Source organism: Phalacrocorax carbo, chromosome 2 (genome assembly GCF_963921805.1).
Source record: "Phalacrocorax carbo chromosome 2, bPhaCar2.1, whole genome shotgun sequence".
Taxonomy (NCBI): Eukaryota; Metazoa; Chordata; class Aves; order Suliformes; family Phalacrocoracidae; genus Phalacrocorax; species Phalacrocorax carbo.
This window is the reverse complement of record NC_087514.1, coordinates 57560408-57579470: the sequence shown is the minus strand read 5'-3', so window position 1 is coordinate 57579470 and position 19063 is coordinate 57560408. Positions and strand designations below refer to the sequence as shown.

General features: G+C 40.2%; 1 protein-coding gene across 8 annotated transcripts in view; it reads left to right on the top strand.

Moving 5' to 3' along the window:
* PIEZO2 (piezo type mechanosensitive ion channel component 2) overlaps positions 1-19063 on the top strand; it is a 311692-nt gene that overhangs the window by 147620 nt on the left and 145009 nt on the right. For all 8 annotated transcript variants that reach the window (XM_064443024.1, XM_064443019.1, XM_064443020.1 and 5 more), the window contains exon 4: positions 355-397. In XM_064443024.1, coding sequence (XP_064299094.1) covers positions 355-397 — 43 coding nt within the window. The remainder of the gene's footprint in view (positions 1-354; positions 398-19063) is intronic.

Here is a 19063-nt window from a genome sequence, read left to right as displayed (position 1 = left end):
CGTGATGTGAGATGCCAGCTCAGCGCTTTCAGGAGTCATGTACAGATCACATTGCTGTAGGAGAGGAGACCACCCTTGGAATTGCAGTGAACTGTAGCGGTGACTGGCTGCTTTGCAATGTAAAGGAGTCATATAGGCTGATAACCCTCCACACAGTTATGTCACTTCTCTTTAGCCTCTCTTAACAGTTTTCACTCTGGGGAAAATAGATGTTATTTACAAGTACTTCTGTAGGGGTAGAAAAATCATCTTACTCTACAGATCCCAGCTGCCCAAGGAAAGGAGAAGAGTAAGACTGTTCATACAATACAGGTTCTTTACTGAGGGTATTTGTTTTTTCTCCTCTTTGTGTAGGTTCAACATGGGAGAAAACATTACGGCAGATTGGTTTTGAAAGGTAAGTCATGAATTTGTTTCCTTAACAGTGCAAAAATGAAAAGGAAGAAAAACTGCATGGGCGACTTTGCAGAATTATTTATTTTAGCTGATTGAACGTATCTGTGTCCTCAAATTTAGAGAGGGAGTTACGCAGTGTCATGAACATCTATGTTCAGCTTTTCTGTTTATGTCCTCTTCTCTTTCCCCAGTCGCTCTGAAGCAACTTATTCACCGTATGAACTTGGCTCATAAAGTTTTTTGCTGGCGACTATATAGCATGCTAGTATTAAAAAAGGTGACACACTATTTGGGCAAAAGCCTTACTTATGAATGAAAATATTGCTCTCGCTCATATTATTTTTTCTATGAAACTTCTAACCTGTCATGTATTAGTTGACAAAAGTAGATAAAGTTGAAAGAGGACCTAAGCTGGCAGAGAGCTATTTAGCATCAGAGGAGAATTCTGAATTCAGCATTCCTCAAGTGCAAGAACTTCTTGCAGCCAAACTTAAGCACAAGGTCATCATACCAGAAACATGTATCTCTCTTGGAAATTAAACTAGGCTCAGCCCAGTAAAGAGTGATCTGATGTTGACTTTTCAGATGCTAAGTCTCATGTTTATTCTTCTACAAATGGTAAGCAGAAGAATCTGCTCTCCAGTTGAATAAAGTGTTGCTGTTTTCCTTTAATAGAGTGGCTTGCAGTTGTACACCAATGTGCTTGGGTCGCTGTTGCTAATTTGATATTTTTGAGGGGTTCTTTTTGATAGGCAGTCCTTTTTCTCAGGTTACATCCAATTTGGTTTCTTGATGAGCATTTCATTCAACGTGATATACATGTCTGAAGGGCACTACAGTAAAATATTGATTCTTTCATTGCCCCATTCTTCTTTTAAGATTACAGTTTAGCACCTGCTGGTGCTGTTTGTCTCCATCAGAATGGAAAACAAAATTAGTTTTGAGGAGTGATAGAATGAATTGATACCTTGGGTCAATGGTTTGAAACTACCAATGGAAAATCGTCAATTTTTTTTAAGCTGAGTTCATTAGAAGTTCTATTTGTGGCAATTTCCAACTTGTGAGGTGTTTCAAAACAGCAAGGTGAACCTACAATAGCTGTGTACATGCAATGTATGTACCACATGAAACATGGAGAATTCTTAACAGACTGAATTACAGCTGAGAAGCCTGTCTGAGAGGTGGCAAATACGTAGAAGAGAGTACTGTGCAGATCCTGTTATTGCCATTCTAGTTTGAAAAGAAGAATGGCTTTCAGATGACACTTCTGCACCCTGAGACATTGATTGTCATCCTGGAGTAACTTTAATTGAAGTAGCACATTAGTTAGCATGGATGGGGTGAAGATTTGAATGTACTTGGCTTGCCATAATTATAGAAGCAAATGTTCGCATTATTAGCTTTTTCAGAGAACAGACAAAGAGAAAACAAGAAAAATAAAGTCCTTTAAACAGGTAGAAGAATTAAGTTCAGTTTGTTTTTTTTAAATAATAATATTAATCTTCTTACCTGTATTTTTAACACAAGCTTTTGTATGACATGAATATATGAGCAATAACATAACAAGTTGGCTGACTAAAAGATCCATGAGTAACGTATATATGAAGTCCAGTGTTAACTCCTTTATAGCAATATTTGCTTAATATCATATTGTATGTGATTCCTTAAGATCAGTATTTCTTATGCCTTAAGAAACAGTTTCCAAAGTAAGCAGTGGGGTACACATTGCTATATGTAATACTTCAATGCAGGAAGTGCACTTAACTTGCAGTCACAGAAGTAGAAATACCAGGTCTGTAGATCTCTCTTCAGTAGGCATCCCTTTACGGCCACCGATAGAGATGGGGTAGTGGGCTACGTCTATGTTAGGTCTGATCCCATACAGCTGTTCTCATATTATGTATATCAACACTAAGAAAAGAAGCAGCAGCAGCACATGTTTGCTATTTAAAAACTTATTCCCTGCAAGCTGTTGACTTAGGCACACGTGAGTCAGCTGTGAAATATCAATAGCATTTAAATGTGTTGTTTAAGCAAGGACATTCTTATTCAGGAGGAAGCAAGATTTTTAGATACACAAAAGGAAAGACATTCAAAAGTAATGTCCTAAAGAGGAATATATCTTTGCTTAAAACCTGGAAAATTCACATATAATGTTCCTCTTAACAGGCTCTTTTAGAGTGGACTGAGGAACAGGAGATGTGGACACTCAGTTTACATTGCAGAAAATTAAGCCCAGATAATATGCAGGTTATGTCATCACTGCTTTGTGGTTACATGATGTTTATTCTGCAATAGTAGAGTGTTTACATTGCTGTTGTCTTCATATCCTGAAAAACATAGAGGCACCAAGACATCTGACTGTGAGGCTTTTATGTAACCATTACTTGTGAGCTGAGGATGCTGCTTTTCAGTGCGAGAGAAATTAAAAATGCTGGAGCTTGAGTAAAGTAGCTTTATATCCAGGAAATGACTGGAGTTAAGAGCTTTTCAATTAAATGGAGTACAGGTGGGTTTGACAGATTTATATGAAGATCTTTATGTTATTGATTGTTTCCTGAGACATTACAAATACGCTAATTGTAACATACTCTAGTAGTCATCACCTTTGTCCAAGATGATCTTGACTGCAGTCCCTGACTGCGTTTTCTACAGAACATATTGGATAAATTTGGAGAATTATGAAAAAATGTTAGCTTGTATTATTAGCTATTGTATGTAGAACTTATGTAATATGGTTACATATATTATGTAGAACAGTTATTATAGCTGTTCTGCAAGAAACATGATTGAAAATGCTGAGCATGTTTGATACCTGCATGTCAAGCAAACTGTCACCTTACACGGTTTCTTTAATAATCTTTAATAAGCCAAGGCAAGTAGATTTGTCGATAAATAGGATGACTTTTTTTGCCTGGGGATTATTGTTCATTATTGGTGTGTGTTTAGATGACACCTGCATGTTCATGAAAATGTCTGGAAAGCAGTCAGCTCTGTTCTACTTTGTTCCAAATATGACTAAAAATGTGTTTCAGAAGGCAACGTTCATCTAACTGGCTTAAGATTTTTTCAGCCAGTTGAAATGGCTCACGCAAACTCTCAAGTGAAGTAGTTATGAACAATTAAGAATAACTGTGCTTGTTTCCTGGCTATCCTGGCAATTAAAAAGTCAGTTTAATGCACAAAGCCTGTTAAAATTCAAAAGGGAAGAGGGTCGGGTCAGTTGTTGAGCTGGTCCTCTCCTGTAACGCAGTCTGTGGGGTCCTTCCAGGTCACGGCTGGGTTGAGGCTTGCAGCGCAGAGCCTGGAAAGACCCATGGCCAGCACTGGGGAAACTGCCACTTCCACACTACAGAAAACTAAAACCAAAAGAACAACTTTTTTAAAAAATCTAAATTTCTCTAATTTAAGCTACCAGATGATGCAGTTTATGTCCTTGTCTAGTAGATTCAATAGCAATTACCAAAATGTCTTCTGTTGTTATGTATTTGTTGACCTAGAAATGATCTAATAATTTTAAAACCCCAAATGGAGTGTTGGGCCTCTTAAAACTCATTGTCCTGCAGGGTTTCCAGACTTCCAGTCTTGCTCTTACTGCTCTTCTCTGAGCTGTAATTTCTAATGTGACTAGTAACTACTCAGCTACTAAAAATGCATCCCTTCCCTTTTTTACATTTGTTCCTGTGGTGTTTCTGTCATTTGTGTAATGCTTTACATTACAGTTCCACAAAACAGACTTAAGAATGATTTAATAACTGTTATAATATGTTAAGTAAATACCAACTGTTTTAAAAAATATATATTTGAAGAATAACAGATGTGTGGTTATTACACTTTTGGCAATATTTGATAAGTATGTTTTTCATAATAAATAGCTGTTTCAGCAGCATAGAGGAAGGAACTTTTGAACACCAATGTCTTAGTGTAATTATCTGTATAAAAACCTGAGTTTTTATACAGAAAATAAATAAAACCTGAGTTTTCCATATTGAAGGTACAACTTTTGGTTGATAGCTTCAAACTGATTTTGAAATTATTATTTTTGTAATGCAGAAATATCTTACTGATTTGAAGTTACATGTTTGTATATGCAAAAATATGTGACTTCTGCTCTACGAAATGGTAGTATGGTAGTATGGTAGTATGATGTACCGTTTGTGCAGCAGCAACATCTACACAGAAAGTGCAACATGAAGCATCAGCATCACAGATTTTGGCAAAAGTGATGCTGAGGGCAATTGACAGTGAAAGCTGCTGCTGTTAGTAAAGTACTGTGTATTGACTTGTGGGCTTGTTATGCTTTTTAAAATACCTTTTTCTGTTTCTGAAGAATGGAATGATAGTTGGGGATTGGTAGCTCTCACACTTCAAGGACCTTTCCTTGAGAGAAAGGAGGTAGGAGCAGGGAAGGGAATAAGAGAAGACCAAAAGATTGCTGTGTCAAGGCTAGACCCCAGATAAAAGATTGGCTCTTTCTAAGGTATATTCCAGATCTTCTATGTATTTCAGAAGCTCCTTCAACTACTCTTCTAATCACAAGGTGGTAAGGAGGACAATCTGCATCATTTTTGTCTGAAGCAATATAAACACAACAGCCCCACATGCCACAGGTAGGAAGGCACAGCTTTCCCAGTAGACACCAGGAGCAAGTTAGCTGTCATCGCTGAGAGGTGCGTTTCTGTTCCCATGTTGGTCTTCAAGAGTAGACGAATGTCTGCTTTTGCAGCTGCTCCACACATGCCCCTGCTCAGTCTAGCCAAATATATTGTGTATATCTTCCCTACCCCTTGCAGAGACTGAGAACTCAATTTCCGAAATCACTCGTGATTTGCGGTGAGCACTGGAATCCAGACGCATCAGAGGCACTTCCCAAGCGCCTCCTTCCAGGTCTATGTTGACAATTACGAGCCTACTGGCGATCTGTTTTCCCTCTTTCCCCCATGCTTAGATTACTTGTAACTTGCTGGGATATTTGATTGGTGCTTGGCCAGAGTTTCTCTGGGTGACATGTAAAGAATAAACAGAAAGAAGAGAATACCACTGGATTCTATAAATATTTATTATGAACAATTCTGGCTTGGAAATCCAAGTGCCATATGGTTTTCTATAGTGGCATCCCCCACTCCTTCCCACACTCTTCGGTGATTTAGTAAAAAGAATAAATATATGTTTGAAATACAAAGTCTTATCCTGATAGCATGTTCCATAATTTCAAGCCCTTTCTTCACATACAGCTGAATCCTATAGCCCTTTCTTGGGCAAGGCTCCCACTGACATCATTTTGGGAGCATTGCCTCAGCCAGGGGCCGCAAGAGGCTGCAGGGTCTGATCCTCGAGAGGTTGTTTTAAAAGAAAGAGCACAGACTGAATGTTCAGTGGGGTTTTTTAGCAAACACTGAATAATTCAAATGTGGGAAGACAAGGAAAAATGGGTGCAGTGATGCAATTGGAGGGATGTGGGGAGAGCCCTGCCAGGCATCTCACTGTTTTGGTAAAAAACAGACATAGTAGCCTATGTGACTGTTTTGGTCTCCTGTCCCACAAAGCATTTAAGCAAGTGCTTAAGTTTTGAGCACCCAGGCACTCCCCCTGACTTCGACAGGGTTCTCTTTTACAGCATACCATCCTTTAATTGCTTCATATCAGAGAAATTAGATTACTTGGTATTTTGTTTATACTTTCTATGGCTGTGCCCACTCAGGCCTCACATATGACAACAGTCAGTTTATAGCCTTCCTCTGCATTCTTTGCACATCTTTGTCTGATATATGATGCCCATCGTACTCTCGTAGGAGTTAGTGAATATGAATTTATTTTGCAGCGATTACAGTTATGTGTGTTCTTTGAATAATACAGCAGATAAATGTAACGTAGAGAGCTGAGGAGATGGAACCAGTTCCCTACCTTCCCTTGGGAGGCTGTGAATAAAAGAGTAGTTTATTGCTTATAACAGAATTGTTGTCTTCCAGGTGATATCTCAGTTTAGTCGTTTCTCTGTCTGTCTGATACCTAATTGATAGGTAGGGATCTGGGGGCAGAGGACCACACCAGAAGGGCTTATTCATGTCCTTCCAGCTGCAATGCTGCACTTCTTTTCTCAAGGGGCGATGGATGGTGAGTGAGGGGGGCGTCCCACACACGTGCACTTGTCTCCAGGCAAAGGGCAGCGCAGGGTCCTGAGTCCTGGGAAGACAGGGGGACTGAGGTTGCTTTGATTTAATTTTCAAAGCTTCCCTCGTTTTGTTACTTTCTGGTGGCCAGGGCTGTGGAATTTGTGCATCTGTGTGCTGAAGTATTCGTGTTGTTTATAGTGTGGGAAATGGGGAAGAAATGTGTTTTCAGTTTCATTTGATATATACTGCATGCCTGAGGTTCTGTGTTAAATTGAGTTTTCTTCGCTGCTCTGACAAAAAAGTGAGACTTTGAAATGAAAGTGTGAGTTACAGAGAAAGCCAGAATAAGAATTGGATTATATTTGCAAAGAACAAAAACATTTTTTAAAAAGATATGAAGAAAACTGAAGGGTGCTTTTTCCCCTAATACTGTGTCAGCTAACTATTTTAGTCAGTATTAAATACTGAAATAGAAATGCATTAAATCTAGTTTTATTAAAATTATTATTAAATCAGTTAAATTTTGTGGCTTTTATTCCAATGTCCACTTTTATTCCAGTATTGCTAAAAGCAGTGTGTAGCTAGCCCAGTGTGCTCAGGCACAACTTACTGTGAGTAAAGCTTGTTCTGGTTGTCTGTGAACAAACAATACCCGTAATTGGACATGCCATAGTAGCCTGTGAAGTAACCTAATCCTGTTGCTCCCACTGTGAAGGAAATAATTTCAGGGCAGCCGCCCTTGCCCCTAGAGCAAGCATAATCTGAAATGAGATCAGAACTAATAAGTCCCTCGTTTTGGACTATTATCCCATTTACCACTGGTGTTTCATGGTGCCCTAAGAACTGTGGCTTATGAAGAATTTCTGCTTTTAACTCCAGCCCTGGGCTGTATCTGTAAAGCCAGGCAGCTGTTCCCGATTCAGGGTGGTTTGGTTGTCAGTGGGGAAGAACCTTCAGGGAGGCTTCATTTATCCTAAAGCCGCTCTTTCTGCTGTGTTTGGTTTATTTTTCCTCCAGCAGTGTAGGAGAACTTTCTGTGTCGGGTGAGAAAGTACCCTACTCTCCAGGGGCAAATAGAGCATCTGTCATAGTTAACTCCCAAGACTCCTGCTTAGTATTTGATTAATCTTCAGTTTATTCCCAGATATGGATTACATTCTGTTATTTGACCTGTAGAAAAAGAGCAGGGGGTGCTGGTCGGCAGCAGGCTCAATGTGAGTCAGCAGACTGCCCTGGCACCCAAGAGGGCAAACCCCATCCTGGGGTGCATCAAACAGAGCACAACCAGAGGGGATTGTCCTGCTGTATTCAGCATTGGTGCAGCCTCCCCTTGAGTACTGTGTGCAGTTCTGGGCCTCGCAATTTAAGAAGGATGTGAAGGTCCTTGAATGCGTCCAGAGGAGGGCAACACAGCTGGTGACAGGGCTGGAAGGCATGTGCTGTGAGAAGCAGCTGAGGGCTCTGGGTTTGTCTAGGTTGGAAAAAAGGAGGCTGAGGGGCGACCTCATTGCTCTGTACAGCTTCCTGAGGAGGGGGCGTGGAGAGGGATGTGCTGGTCTTTTCTCCCTGGTACACAGTGGTAGGACATGAGGGAACGATTCAAAGCTGCACCGGGGAGGTTTAGACTGGACATTAGGAAGCATTTCTTTACCAACAGGTTGGTCAAACACTGGAACAGTCCCAAGCCTGTCCGTGTTTAAGAGTCATTTGGACAATGCCCTTCATAATTTGCTTTAGCTTTTGGTCAGCCCTGAAGCGGTCAGGGAGTTGGACTGGATGATTGTTGTAGGTCCCTTCAAACTGAATTATTCTGTTATCCTATCCTATCCTATCCTATCCTATCCTATCCTATCCTCTTCTTTCCTCTACCAATGGTTCTTTTAGCATACTTTTTAAACTAAAGCTAACTTTTAAACTTAAGCCAGTTATAAGAAAAGTTGACTTTTGACAGATGTAATTTGCTTAAGTTTTGCAATATACTATCCTTCCTTTTGCAAAACACATTTCTTCTTAACAATCATGTCACAGAGTATTTTTAAGTATATTGCTAGTGATAGTTTTGTGGTCTTTGTGCTGCACACCTGTGAGATGGTAAAGAGAGATTCATCAAGTGAGACTTTTTTATAGAAGCTTTTCAGGAGATGAACACCATATGGCTAAAAATACTTAGACCAGTAATTCCTTACTTACTTACTGGGTTTTCTCAAAGCTTTCCTTATTAAAAAATGTGATAAAAATATCATGAAATATGTAAACATTCACTAGAATAACTTCATTTGTTTTGAGCAGATTTAAGAGATTTTCTAGGCTTTAATCCCCCATTTTTCTATTTAAGCAATTATCTTAATGCTAACATAAACAATCTCTACCTGAAATAATTATAGTAATCATGGCTATTTTCTAGAGTACATTACTGTAATATGCCAAGAAAGGTATTTCCTCTGGGCTGATTGCAGCTACTTTGACACCTTCTGTTTAAGCAACATTGAAAGCAGCAATATGAATTTTCTAGATGTCTGAACACACAGTCCTTAATTATGTAAGCAACTCAGTAGACTTCAAGGGTATATCTCATTAGAGTAAACATTATGGAACCAAGGTGAAAATTGATTGTTAGTGACATAAATAAACTAGATTTTAGAGAATATAGTCAAATCTCTAGAAATTAGAGAATTCTAACTTCTCTAATTTAGAGAGAATTCAGATTAAAAATCCAAGGTGGACATCACACCAGGTAGTCCAGAGGAAAATCATGTTGTTTGTTATACACGTAAAGTACAGTTGTGTGATCACTGTGTTTTACCCTCTGTGTGGACAGGCTGAAGGACAAGAAGCCACTTAGTCGCGGGAAGCATGACAGTCCTGCTTCCTGTCCAGCCTCCTGTGCACCCACCAAAAGATCTGGTGCGCAAACATCCTGGAGGCAGAGCTCTTGCAGATAATGAAGCTCTTAGTAGTGTGACATGCCTATGATAAATCGCAAGTTCAGCTGTGTGTAGGTGAGAAGCACATCAGTGTTATTAATTACAAGTGCTTTATGAATAGGCAGGTTCCCCACTTTTTTTTTTTCCACTTTTTTTTTCTTTTTTTAAGTTAGGGTTGTCAGGCCTGAGGGATCAAATTAGATTTATCTCCAGCTCTAATAGAGGACCAGCAGTGTCAGGGTACTACTTCCTCACTAGAGGCTCTGTCTTACAGAGAGACTTGCAGTGACAGCAAGGCTGCTTGATCCTAGGCGTATTTTGGTCAATTTGCTGAGTTTGGCAAAAAGGTTGTGAAGAGTCTCGTCTCTAAGAAAAGGAGACTCTTGGATTCTGGGAACATTAAAAATAAAACAATTTAATATTCTGAATTGTTCAAAAGCATCAAAATAGCATCTTTTATGTGCCTGAGTCACTTTGTGAGTTGGGTTTGTAACTCAAGAATCCTTATGACTCTTGAACATTTTATCTGTAATCTTCCTGTTGCAAGTGCTGGGAACTTAGCTGAATCAACACTGCGCTTCTTATTTTCCAAATAAAAGCATTGCCCAAATCTGTTTCTACTGCAGTATTTCAAAAGCCAAAAAAAAATCCACTAACCATTTTCCTTGTGTGTGTTTTTTTGGTTTTTTTTTTGTCATAGAAAAGATCCACATTTGCTGAAGTAGTCTTCCTTAGTCCTATGCGTCCTAATGTGCCTGGTCCTAATGTAATAACAACTTTTTACTACATTAAGCATGCTTGCATAAAATTTTAAATAGAAAACACTACTGGGAGAAATCCATGTAAAATTTCTCTTCAGCTGTAGTTAAGCATTATAGAACCTTTGGAGTTGTTGCTTTTTCTTAAATTATGCCCTGGGGAACTGACCTTTTACATGGCTTCGCATTGTAGCTTTTGTACCTGTTTTATCTTTTGTTCTTTAAGAAAAGTCAACTTTGAAGTATACCCCAGTTGGAGAAGTCTTTCAAGCAAACCTGAAACTTATTTATCAGCATAGATGAGGGTTGCTTACATACATCATAGTGTGTCTCTAACAGTAGAGCAAAGGTGTATTTAGAAGCCAAGGCAAACACTTTTATAAGGTTACTTTCAGTGCTTCCAACCCTGTGGATAGCTTTTGGGAAATGGGATAATTTAGCAGCCCAGGACAAAATAGGAATTAATATGGGCTTGTCCTATGCTTCCAGTCTTAAAAGTAGGTCTACTGAAGCAATTTGGATCAAAAGAGAAATTCAAATTTTGCACCTTGGGACTGTCTCTAATTACAGCAACTTTGTAATTTTGCTTGTTAAACTGAGGACAGACCTCACATACAGAAGTCAGTTTAGAGGTGGGAAGTGTTGCGTTTTTAGCATGGAAATAAAAATCCATAATTCTGGGGCCAGTGAAAATTTTGATTTCCAGGCAGGGTGTCAGTATCTATGATTTCTGAAAACGTGGCCACTTATTTGCGGCCTGTTCGAAAAATGTGAATATCTTCCAATATGCCTTTATTTGTCTTGCCTATAAAGAGGCGTCTGGTACTAGATACACTCAGATGAAGATACCAAAGATATGTATGTTTCAGTATTTAATATTCTTTAGCAAGAAACAAAATATATTTTTCCTTTTCCTTGCTACATTGATTACTTCTTTTGCAGATATAAAGATACACTCTCTGAAGTATTTTCATGGCTTTTCTGCTATTGTCAGAGTAATAAATAAATAAAAATTGGATGCCAAAAATAATTATGAATAGCATCAAAGTGGAATGATTTAAAATTAATGGTACTTTTTCTCCTGGTTTCTAACCTTTAAGAGTGAAGTTGCTTCACATTTCAGCTTTTCTTCATAGCTGTGAGGGCTGAAAACGGATGTGTTTTCTTCGTAAGGGAGACTTGGTGACTCTCAGTCACATGACTGCAGAAGGTGAAACTTTAGGAAAACATAGGATCTGCAGGAGAGCTTCGGCAACTCTCAGGGTAATGTTTAAGCTGTGAAAGACTCCTTTACAGCACTCTGGTGTAACTACATCTCAGTCTTAAAAAGGGAATGGTTTTAAGCTACCTTGTCCGCAGTACGCTAGCTTGATTTCTGCACTATGAGAATTAATCGAATGACTGTTAGATATCTGATTCTGTAAACTGCAGACAACCAAACTGCCGGAGTGGTGGAAACAGTAGTACAGTTCTTTATATTAGTTCCATATTGCTGCAAATGGCAGCATATCTATCTTCTGTGTCTGTCATCTCTTCTTCCCTCCCCGCCCCTCCCACTGTCACTGCAGTGTCATAAAATTTCTTTCTTCTGCTTAAGCATGTAAAAAACTACTTTGATTACTTCTTAGTTATTTGCTGTCTTCCTGTAGCTTAAGTGTATGTGTGTGTTTGCCATCAGACTTCATCCCCCTGCGATGTGATGACATTGGCAAGTGAACGCACAACTGAAAGATTCATTGCTGTAGCAGATACAGTTGTGAATGAACAGTCAAACCAGCTGTAGCTTTTAAATTAAAAACTCATCAGTGAAGAGAATAAAGCGCATGATTGCAAAAAACCAAGGGTAAGTCGTACAGTGATATAAAAATAACGCCTGAAGTAATTCAAAGGTGAAAGAATACGTTTGTGGACTTTATAATAGTATTCTTTCCCATTAATTTAATAATTTTCCTCCAGCTAATAAAGTTTTTTAAAGTAAAAACCTGATGTTTTAAAGTAAAAAACTGATTAGCTCTGTATCTAAAGCATGTTCATCATGATATGCTAGTTGCAACAACCTCACTGTGCACAAGTCCTAAAATACATTTGAAGTGTGGACAAATATTCCTCTTTTTGAGAGCTCTGGAAATGCTCAGAATGACCAGGAAACTAAGAGAAATAAAATCAGGTACATGAAGGCCTTTTCTATATGCAGAAAAGAAAGTAGCTGAATGAACAGAAAATCTTAGTAGATTTTGTCTGTATTAAAAAGCAAGATTACTGTTAAATGCTCTGGGCAAATGGTGAGCTAATGTGAAAGAATAGTGTAAATTGGTGAAAAATTAAGCAGAAAAAAAGAGGAAATCAGTGAGGCTATTTCAGAAAGTAACATTTGTGTTGAAAAATTAATCTAATCCTGGAAGAGAGCTCTGTAGTATAGGGTTTTCCCCATTTTTCTGACATGAGTAAATGTTCTATACTGACTCTTCCAAGCAGCCAGTAAATATTCTTTTCCATATGCATATGATGAGAAAAATGGAGCGGAGGTTAACACCCCCGGTTCGCTGGGGACTCATGTGGCCTCTGCACACTGTCAGAAGGCAAAGGAATATATACCGTTATTGTGAAATCTGGATGAATTATGGGAATTTACTGAGAAGCCAAGATTCCCCTTCATGGGCTACCATTCAGAGGAGAAAAATACATGTGGGAGGAAAGAAGAGATACAGGACTTGATGCTCACATCTGCTCCAGTTCAGTGCTGTTAGAAATCAGATCAGTCTGCCCCCATATTTCATTTCCTTCTGTAATCTTGACCAATAATTTATAATTGGTATCAGCTGATCATCTGGCTCTCTCTTTCCATGGCAAAATGAGTGAGCAAAGAACTTTATCCTCCTACTCTTTACTGTCCAAGAGACAATAAAACTTCGAAAGACAAAGCTCTCTATTAATTTTTAATGAAGTCTCTGAAACATCCTCCTAGTCAATCTCTTTTCATTATTTCTGGTATGCCTTGTTTTTTTTGGGAAACAGTGTGTTAGGAATCCGTGTGAGCTGAGGTACAGCTTTGTTAATCTCGGGCAGCATCATTATGATTTTTTTACCTGGTGTATCAGCTTTCTTCAAGTCTATATTCTAGGTGAAGGTGCTTGGAGAAGACCTCTGGAGAGCAGTTCCTGAGTGGGAAATGACACATATGTTGCCACATCCCTTTGCAAAATCACATTTATAGACCAGACCCTCAGCTCCAGCTGATCTTTCAGGCCTGTCTCCGCTCTGGGACTTACTCTGGCAATGCTGATGTTTTGCTGAGGTGACTGGTGTAATTCTGACAGAAGGAGTCAGGGAGGCTTTCAATGCCATTCCCACTCCTTTCTCATTAGGACCGGTACAGGCTCTAACTTAGCAGCTTTTCATGGCACACGCTTCAATTTTGTGCATGTTTGCAAAACACTGATTGCCCGTTCAGTTTAATATGGCATATTAATAATATGACCATGAGAGGACAGTTTTAATTAGCGAGCAGAAAGAGGGTGATTCCTCTTGTTAGTATGCTCAGAGAGAAGTCTGAAACCCAGTAGGTCAAAACTAGATTATTTTTAAGGTAGACAGAATTGTAGTCTGTGGCTGGAAGATGACAATAATTAAAATCAGTGCTTCTAGAAAATAGTAAGAGAGTGTGGTGCATCTAGTATTTCCTGCTGTAATCAGTGTTGGTGTGGCCTCCCCTTGAGTACTGTGTGCGGTTCTGGGCCTCACAATTTAAGAAGGATGTGAAGGTCCTTGAATGCGTCCAGAGGAGGGCAACACAGCTGGTGACAGGGCTGGAAGGCATGTGCTGTGAGAAGCAGCTGAGGGCTCTGGGTTTGTCTAGGTTGGAGAAAAGGAGGCTGAGGGGCGACCTCATTGCTCTGTACAGCTTCCTGAGGAGGGGATGTGGAGAGGGATGTGCTGGTCTTTTCTCCCTGGTACACAGTGGTAGGACATGAGGGAACGATTCAAAGCTGCACCGGGGAGGTTTAGACTGGACATTAGGAAGCATTTCTTTACCAACAGGTTGGTCAAACACTGGAACAGTCCCAAGCCTGTCCGTGTTTAAGAGTCATTTGGACAATGCCCTTCATAATTTGCTTTAGCTTTTGGTCAGCCCTGAAGCGGTCAGGGAGTTGGACTGGATGATTGTTGTAGGTCCCTTCAAACCGAATTATTCTGTTATTCTATTCTATTCTATTCTATTCTATTCTATTCTATTCTATTCTATTCTATTCTATTCTATTCTATTCTATTCTATTCTATTCGGAGACTTAGGTTTTCAGGAGAGGGAGCTGTGGAAGGGGGTCATTCAATCTAGCAAGTGTTAGCAGAGCACAGTATGCCTGTTTTCATCCTGATACGTCTCTGCCAGCCCCCTCTACGAGCGTGTTATACTGGCTGTATATGACAGGAGGATTCCCAAATCCCAAGGTGGCAGGTTTTAGTCTTTTTTATGCAAAACCAGTGGTTAAAAAACAAAAAAGACTTAATAATGCTCACAGGTGGACCTTAGATAAAACCAGGGAGACAAGGAAGAGATCATGAGGCACAGGGATGTAAATCAAATAGGTAAATTTACTTTCTGCTAACAACTGCAGCACACGTGCAGTCAGCAACCCAATGAGACTAAAGGGGAATGAAGCTTAAAGTTGAACAGGGATAGTTTTAATAACTTAATGAGAAAATAATCCATTCCTACCACATTGAAACCAAAAGCTGAAAACTGATTATTACTTTCTAATTTCTAACAGCATGCTACAGTATTCTAGGTACTTTGCAAAAAGAAGAGCAACCACATGTCACTTTGGTATCTACAGACTAAGAGATGTTATGACAAGTAAAGGAGCATCATGAAATTGAAGGAAGGAAGTGATGGCAGAGCAATCTCTAACTGAGGCTTCATAGTTACTTAGTGTTAGATTTTATACCTCAGATAAGTTCTCCTTGAGAACTGCAAATTTTCTCAGTGTGCAGACAATTGTATAATTTCCATGTAGAATTTGTGGCCTCTAAAGCATGTCATTGCGTCATGTTGATCTGATGGTCTGGGCTGCCTCAGCAATGGCATAAGGTGCTCTCAGAAGTTGTCGCCATTCAGTAAGAATCTTATTTATCCAACTGTTTGCGTTAGGTTTTTAGGTTGCTCATTTCCTGCCACCCCTTGTGCTTATTTTCTTTTCAGCTAAATTAATTTCGGCTAACTTTTCTCATGCCATTTAACCTAGGGACTCAAAGGAAACCAGCATCTGATACAAGGTATTTTATGGCCTGCGTTGTTTGAGCACTTGACGTTTGAGACTCTTGTCAGTGTTTTTGTTGGCAGGGCCCAGCCTCCTGCAGTACACTGGTAGCTAGGAGCAATGCAGTGGTAAACCCACCAGCAGCAGAATGTGAGCCAGTCTTTGTTTTAATCTGGAGAGCAATCAGCATTGCAATTAGTATCCAAAAACTCTCTAGGATGCATGCTTAACGGTTTGGCTTTGTGTTTTATTTTGGTTTTGCTGGTTTTTGTTTATGAATAAATCATGTGAGATCTCCAAATAGCAATTGGCACATGAAACACGAGGAAGCCTGTGGCTGGTGGAGTACTAATGTACCAAGTACAGGGTCTGACCAGCCTGCTGCAGTGTGCTGACAAAGGGCACCCAGCTTGGAGGTAAAAGCGGGAGCACTCAACTTCAGCTCCTTTGCCCCATTTGGATCTGAGCAATCCTGTCCTTTTCAATGCTCAGCCAAGGTAAGAGTCTCTCACGCTGCCAAAACACTACCGCAAGTTGCCTCCCACACCTGAGAGATGTCTTTGGTGGCCACGCATCCCAGCCATTGAGCAGATAGCCTCAAGCAGTGCAGCGAACTGGCCCTCTCCCCACACATACGTGGGTTGTTTGCCACGCAGGAATTGTATCGTATGCTCCATTTACAGAAAAATAAGAAGTGACATCTCAGGGCATTGGGACATTTAATTTACCGCTGATTCCTACCGCTCTTCTTTTTCAACCTGATACTGTAGAATTGAACGAAGTGGACCAAGATTAATTCAGGATGTTTCTTTTGGCCAGTTTTAATCAAAGTCAGCTGGGGGGCTGAGGGGAGGTGTTGCACGCATGCCCCTGATGGCTAGAGCCTGCTTCCCGCAGTGCCCATGTGCTTTTGCTTCTAAACCACTGGGATTCTCAGGCAGGTGACGGCGGAGAAGGTTAGACACCGTCTTCTGTCCTGTCGTGCTTGATGCTGCAAAGAAAAAGATTGCCATGTCCAGAGCAGGCAGACTGCGAGCTGTTTCATGTGGAGGACTGAGGATCTTGGTGAATAGTCCCATCCCTGCAAATGTGTCACTCGGATAGTTTTGGATTAGGGATAGGTCTGGGGACTGGAGGGATCCCCTGTGCGCTCGCTGAAGCGCAATGGGCACTCCAGCTCAAACCGTAGCATTTCCTAGTGGCTGCATGCCTTTCCTCCGTATCGAGGGTAATCTGGCTTTGTAAAATGACAGTAATTTACAATGTTTCTTGCTTAATTGGGGGAAGTATTGTTCCCTCCTCATCTGCACCTGAATGGAAAATGTAGATGTGTCTTTAACTTTCTGTGAATATATTATATGCTGGCTATAGAATGAAATAAAAAGTAGTTTGAAGTTATGATCTGTTCATGCTTCAGCCAGTGAGAGCTGCAGAGAGAGGGAGCAAATATGTTTTTGAAATAATCACTGAATGTCAGCCTGCTTCAGTCTTCTCAGCACTTTTTTTTTTAGTTAGGAATATTGTGCAATAAATCTGTATGCCTTTATGTAAACACTTTGCTGTCAGTCACCAAGTATTTATGAGCATTATGGACAGATTTAACTGTGAATGTTTTGCAGCGATCAATGAATAATGAATTAGTGCTTTAGCCAAATCCCTATACAAAGTGTATGTGAGAAGTAAGTGAGAAGCATACATACTCGTGATAGAAAGTCTCTTTTGAAGATTTCAGACCAAAATGCACTTACAACTGAGGTGTCCTCAGGTCTCTTCTGCTCACTTTGGCTCTGCCTCCATCTGGGATCACATTCCCATTTTGACCTGAAATAATTTGTGCTGTGGATGGGCTTGTGATTTCCGCAGCGCTGTAGGGGCTGGCACGCGCAGCGCCATGGGTGTGTAGGGGAATGTGCTCACTTCCCCTTGGCTCTGCAACATCAGTCCTGCTCCACACTTGGAGCTGCGGGACACGGGCAAAGCGAGCTGGATGTTGTACTGTCACGAGTCTGGCAGTAGCACAGCTGAGTGCTTTGCGTGATAGCTGCTAAATCCCAGCTAAGTTTTGTGTCTTCTGCATGCTGCCATGGGCAAGCTGGAATTTGCTCTTTATTAGAAGATCAGTAAACAACAAGAAACAGTGGGTGCTTTAAAAAAGAAAAATTGGCATGAACCAACGTTTTACATATTGGACAAATCCATAATTTCTTGATGTTGAATGTTTTATGCAAGCAATGAGGCACCGTAAACTTGGCAATGTGCATTTAGTTTCAAAGAGCTGCACTCTCTCTCTGCATAGCAGTGTTTGGAAAGCAAATGTTTGGTTAAGATGTGGTTAAGCACTTTTGCAGTACAGAAAATGTTCTTCATTGCAAGGTATCTTTCTTGAGAAAGTGAAGTGTACTTTTGGTTTTCGAATCCATGCAGGCATAGTTTGTAAGCAGTGATTAAGATTTTGCAAATACTTCAGGAGCCCTTTGAACTTGTCTTTTGGGTAGGTCAGTGCATGCTAAATGTTTTTATAAGTAGTTTTCTATGCATTTTTGCTTCCCTCTTCCTCCCACTCTTTCACTTTGTGGGACCAAAATTGTCTCAAAGTGCAACTTCAGGTATTTTGGGTAAAACACAGGGCATGCTCTGCATAAACTGAGAGGACGGTCACATTAAGGCAGCGCAGGATTAAGGGTGACTATGCATAGCCCTGTGGATATTAATATTACTTAGTCTGTATTTTATTTTTGTAACATAATTTATTTTCAATTTGTGGGTGAGCATGAAGTAAGGAAACAACTAAAGGCAGACCTACCAGTGCTCAGCAACTTGCATACTTTACTCACGATGGATGTTTGCCCTGAGGGTCATATCAAGGTTGCCATGTGAACCAAAATCACATGTAACTTGTCTTTTGAACCAGCAGGAACAAGTCATGCCAGCATGAGTATAGACTGTGAGTGTCCTATGTTCACTGAAGTGCTGGTTGTGGCTCAGACTGGATCCGCAGTCCTCAGACCCAGATAAGTGAGAGTTTCCCAGCAGAGTAAGTACAGAGGCAGCCATTTCATCCTTAGTTCAAACTGAGAGAGGACAAGGGGCCTCTTTAACTTGTTTCCAGCTGCAACCATTGCCGAGACCCACTTCCAACAGCAAGGATCAGCAAGCATGTCTCCAAGGCAATCTGGTTTCTAGCCTTTGGTACCGTCAGAGTTTCCACCGTTTTTGAATCACAGAGAGGATACTAGTGATAAATGAATGAATTGTGCACAGTACTGCATAGCACCTGTGTAATACTGCCTGTCCATGTTTCCAGAGGACCATTCTTATGAATCTTGGGTCTGATTTGCCTCCAATCCAAGTGATTACAGTTGCAGGTGAAGCCATGGGAATTGTGTTGTAAACATCTACAGTGATGCATAAATTACTCTGAAATTTTAGATCCACTTGGAAATATCAGATATCTCACAGTGACCAAACAAGATTAATGGAAAGTATTAGTATTCCTGCATCTCTTCCTTAGTTTATCACCTGTAAACTGTTAATGCAATGTTGCCTAATGACAGTTTATTAAATCCATTAACTGGAAAGTAAACAAGTGCTATAGAAAACCCCTGAGGGGAGAAAGG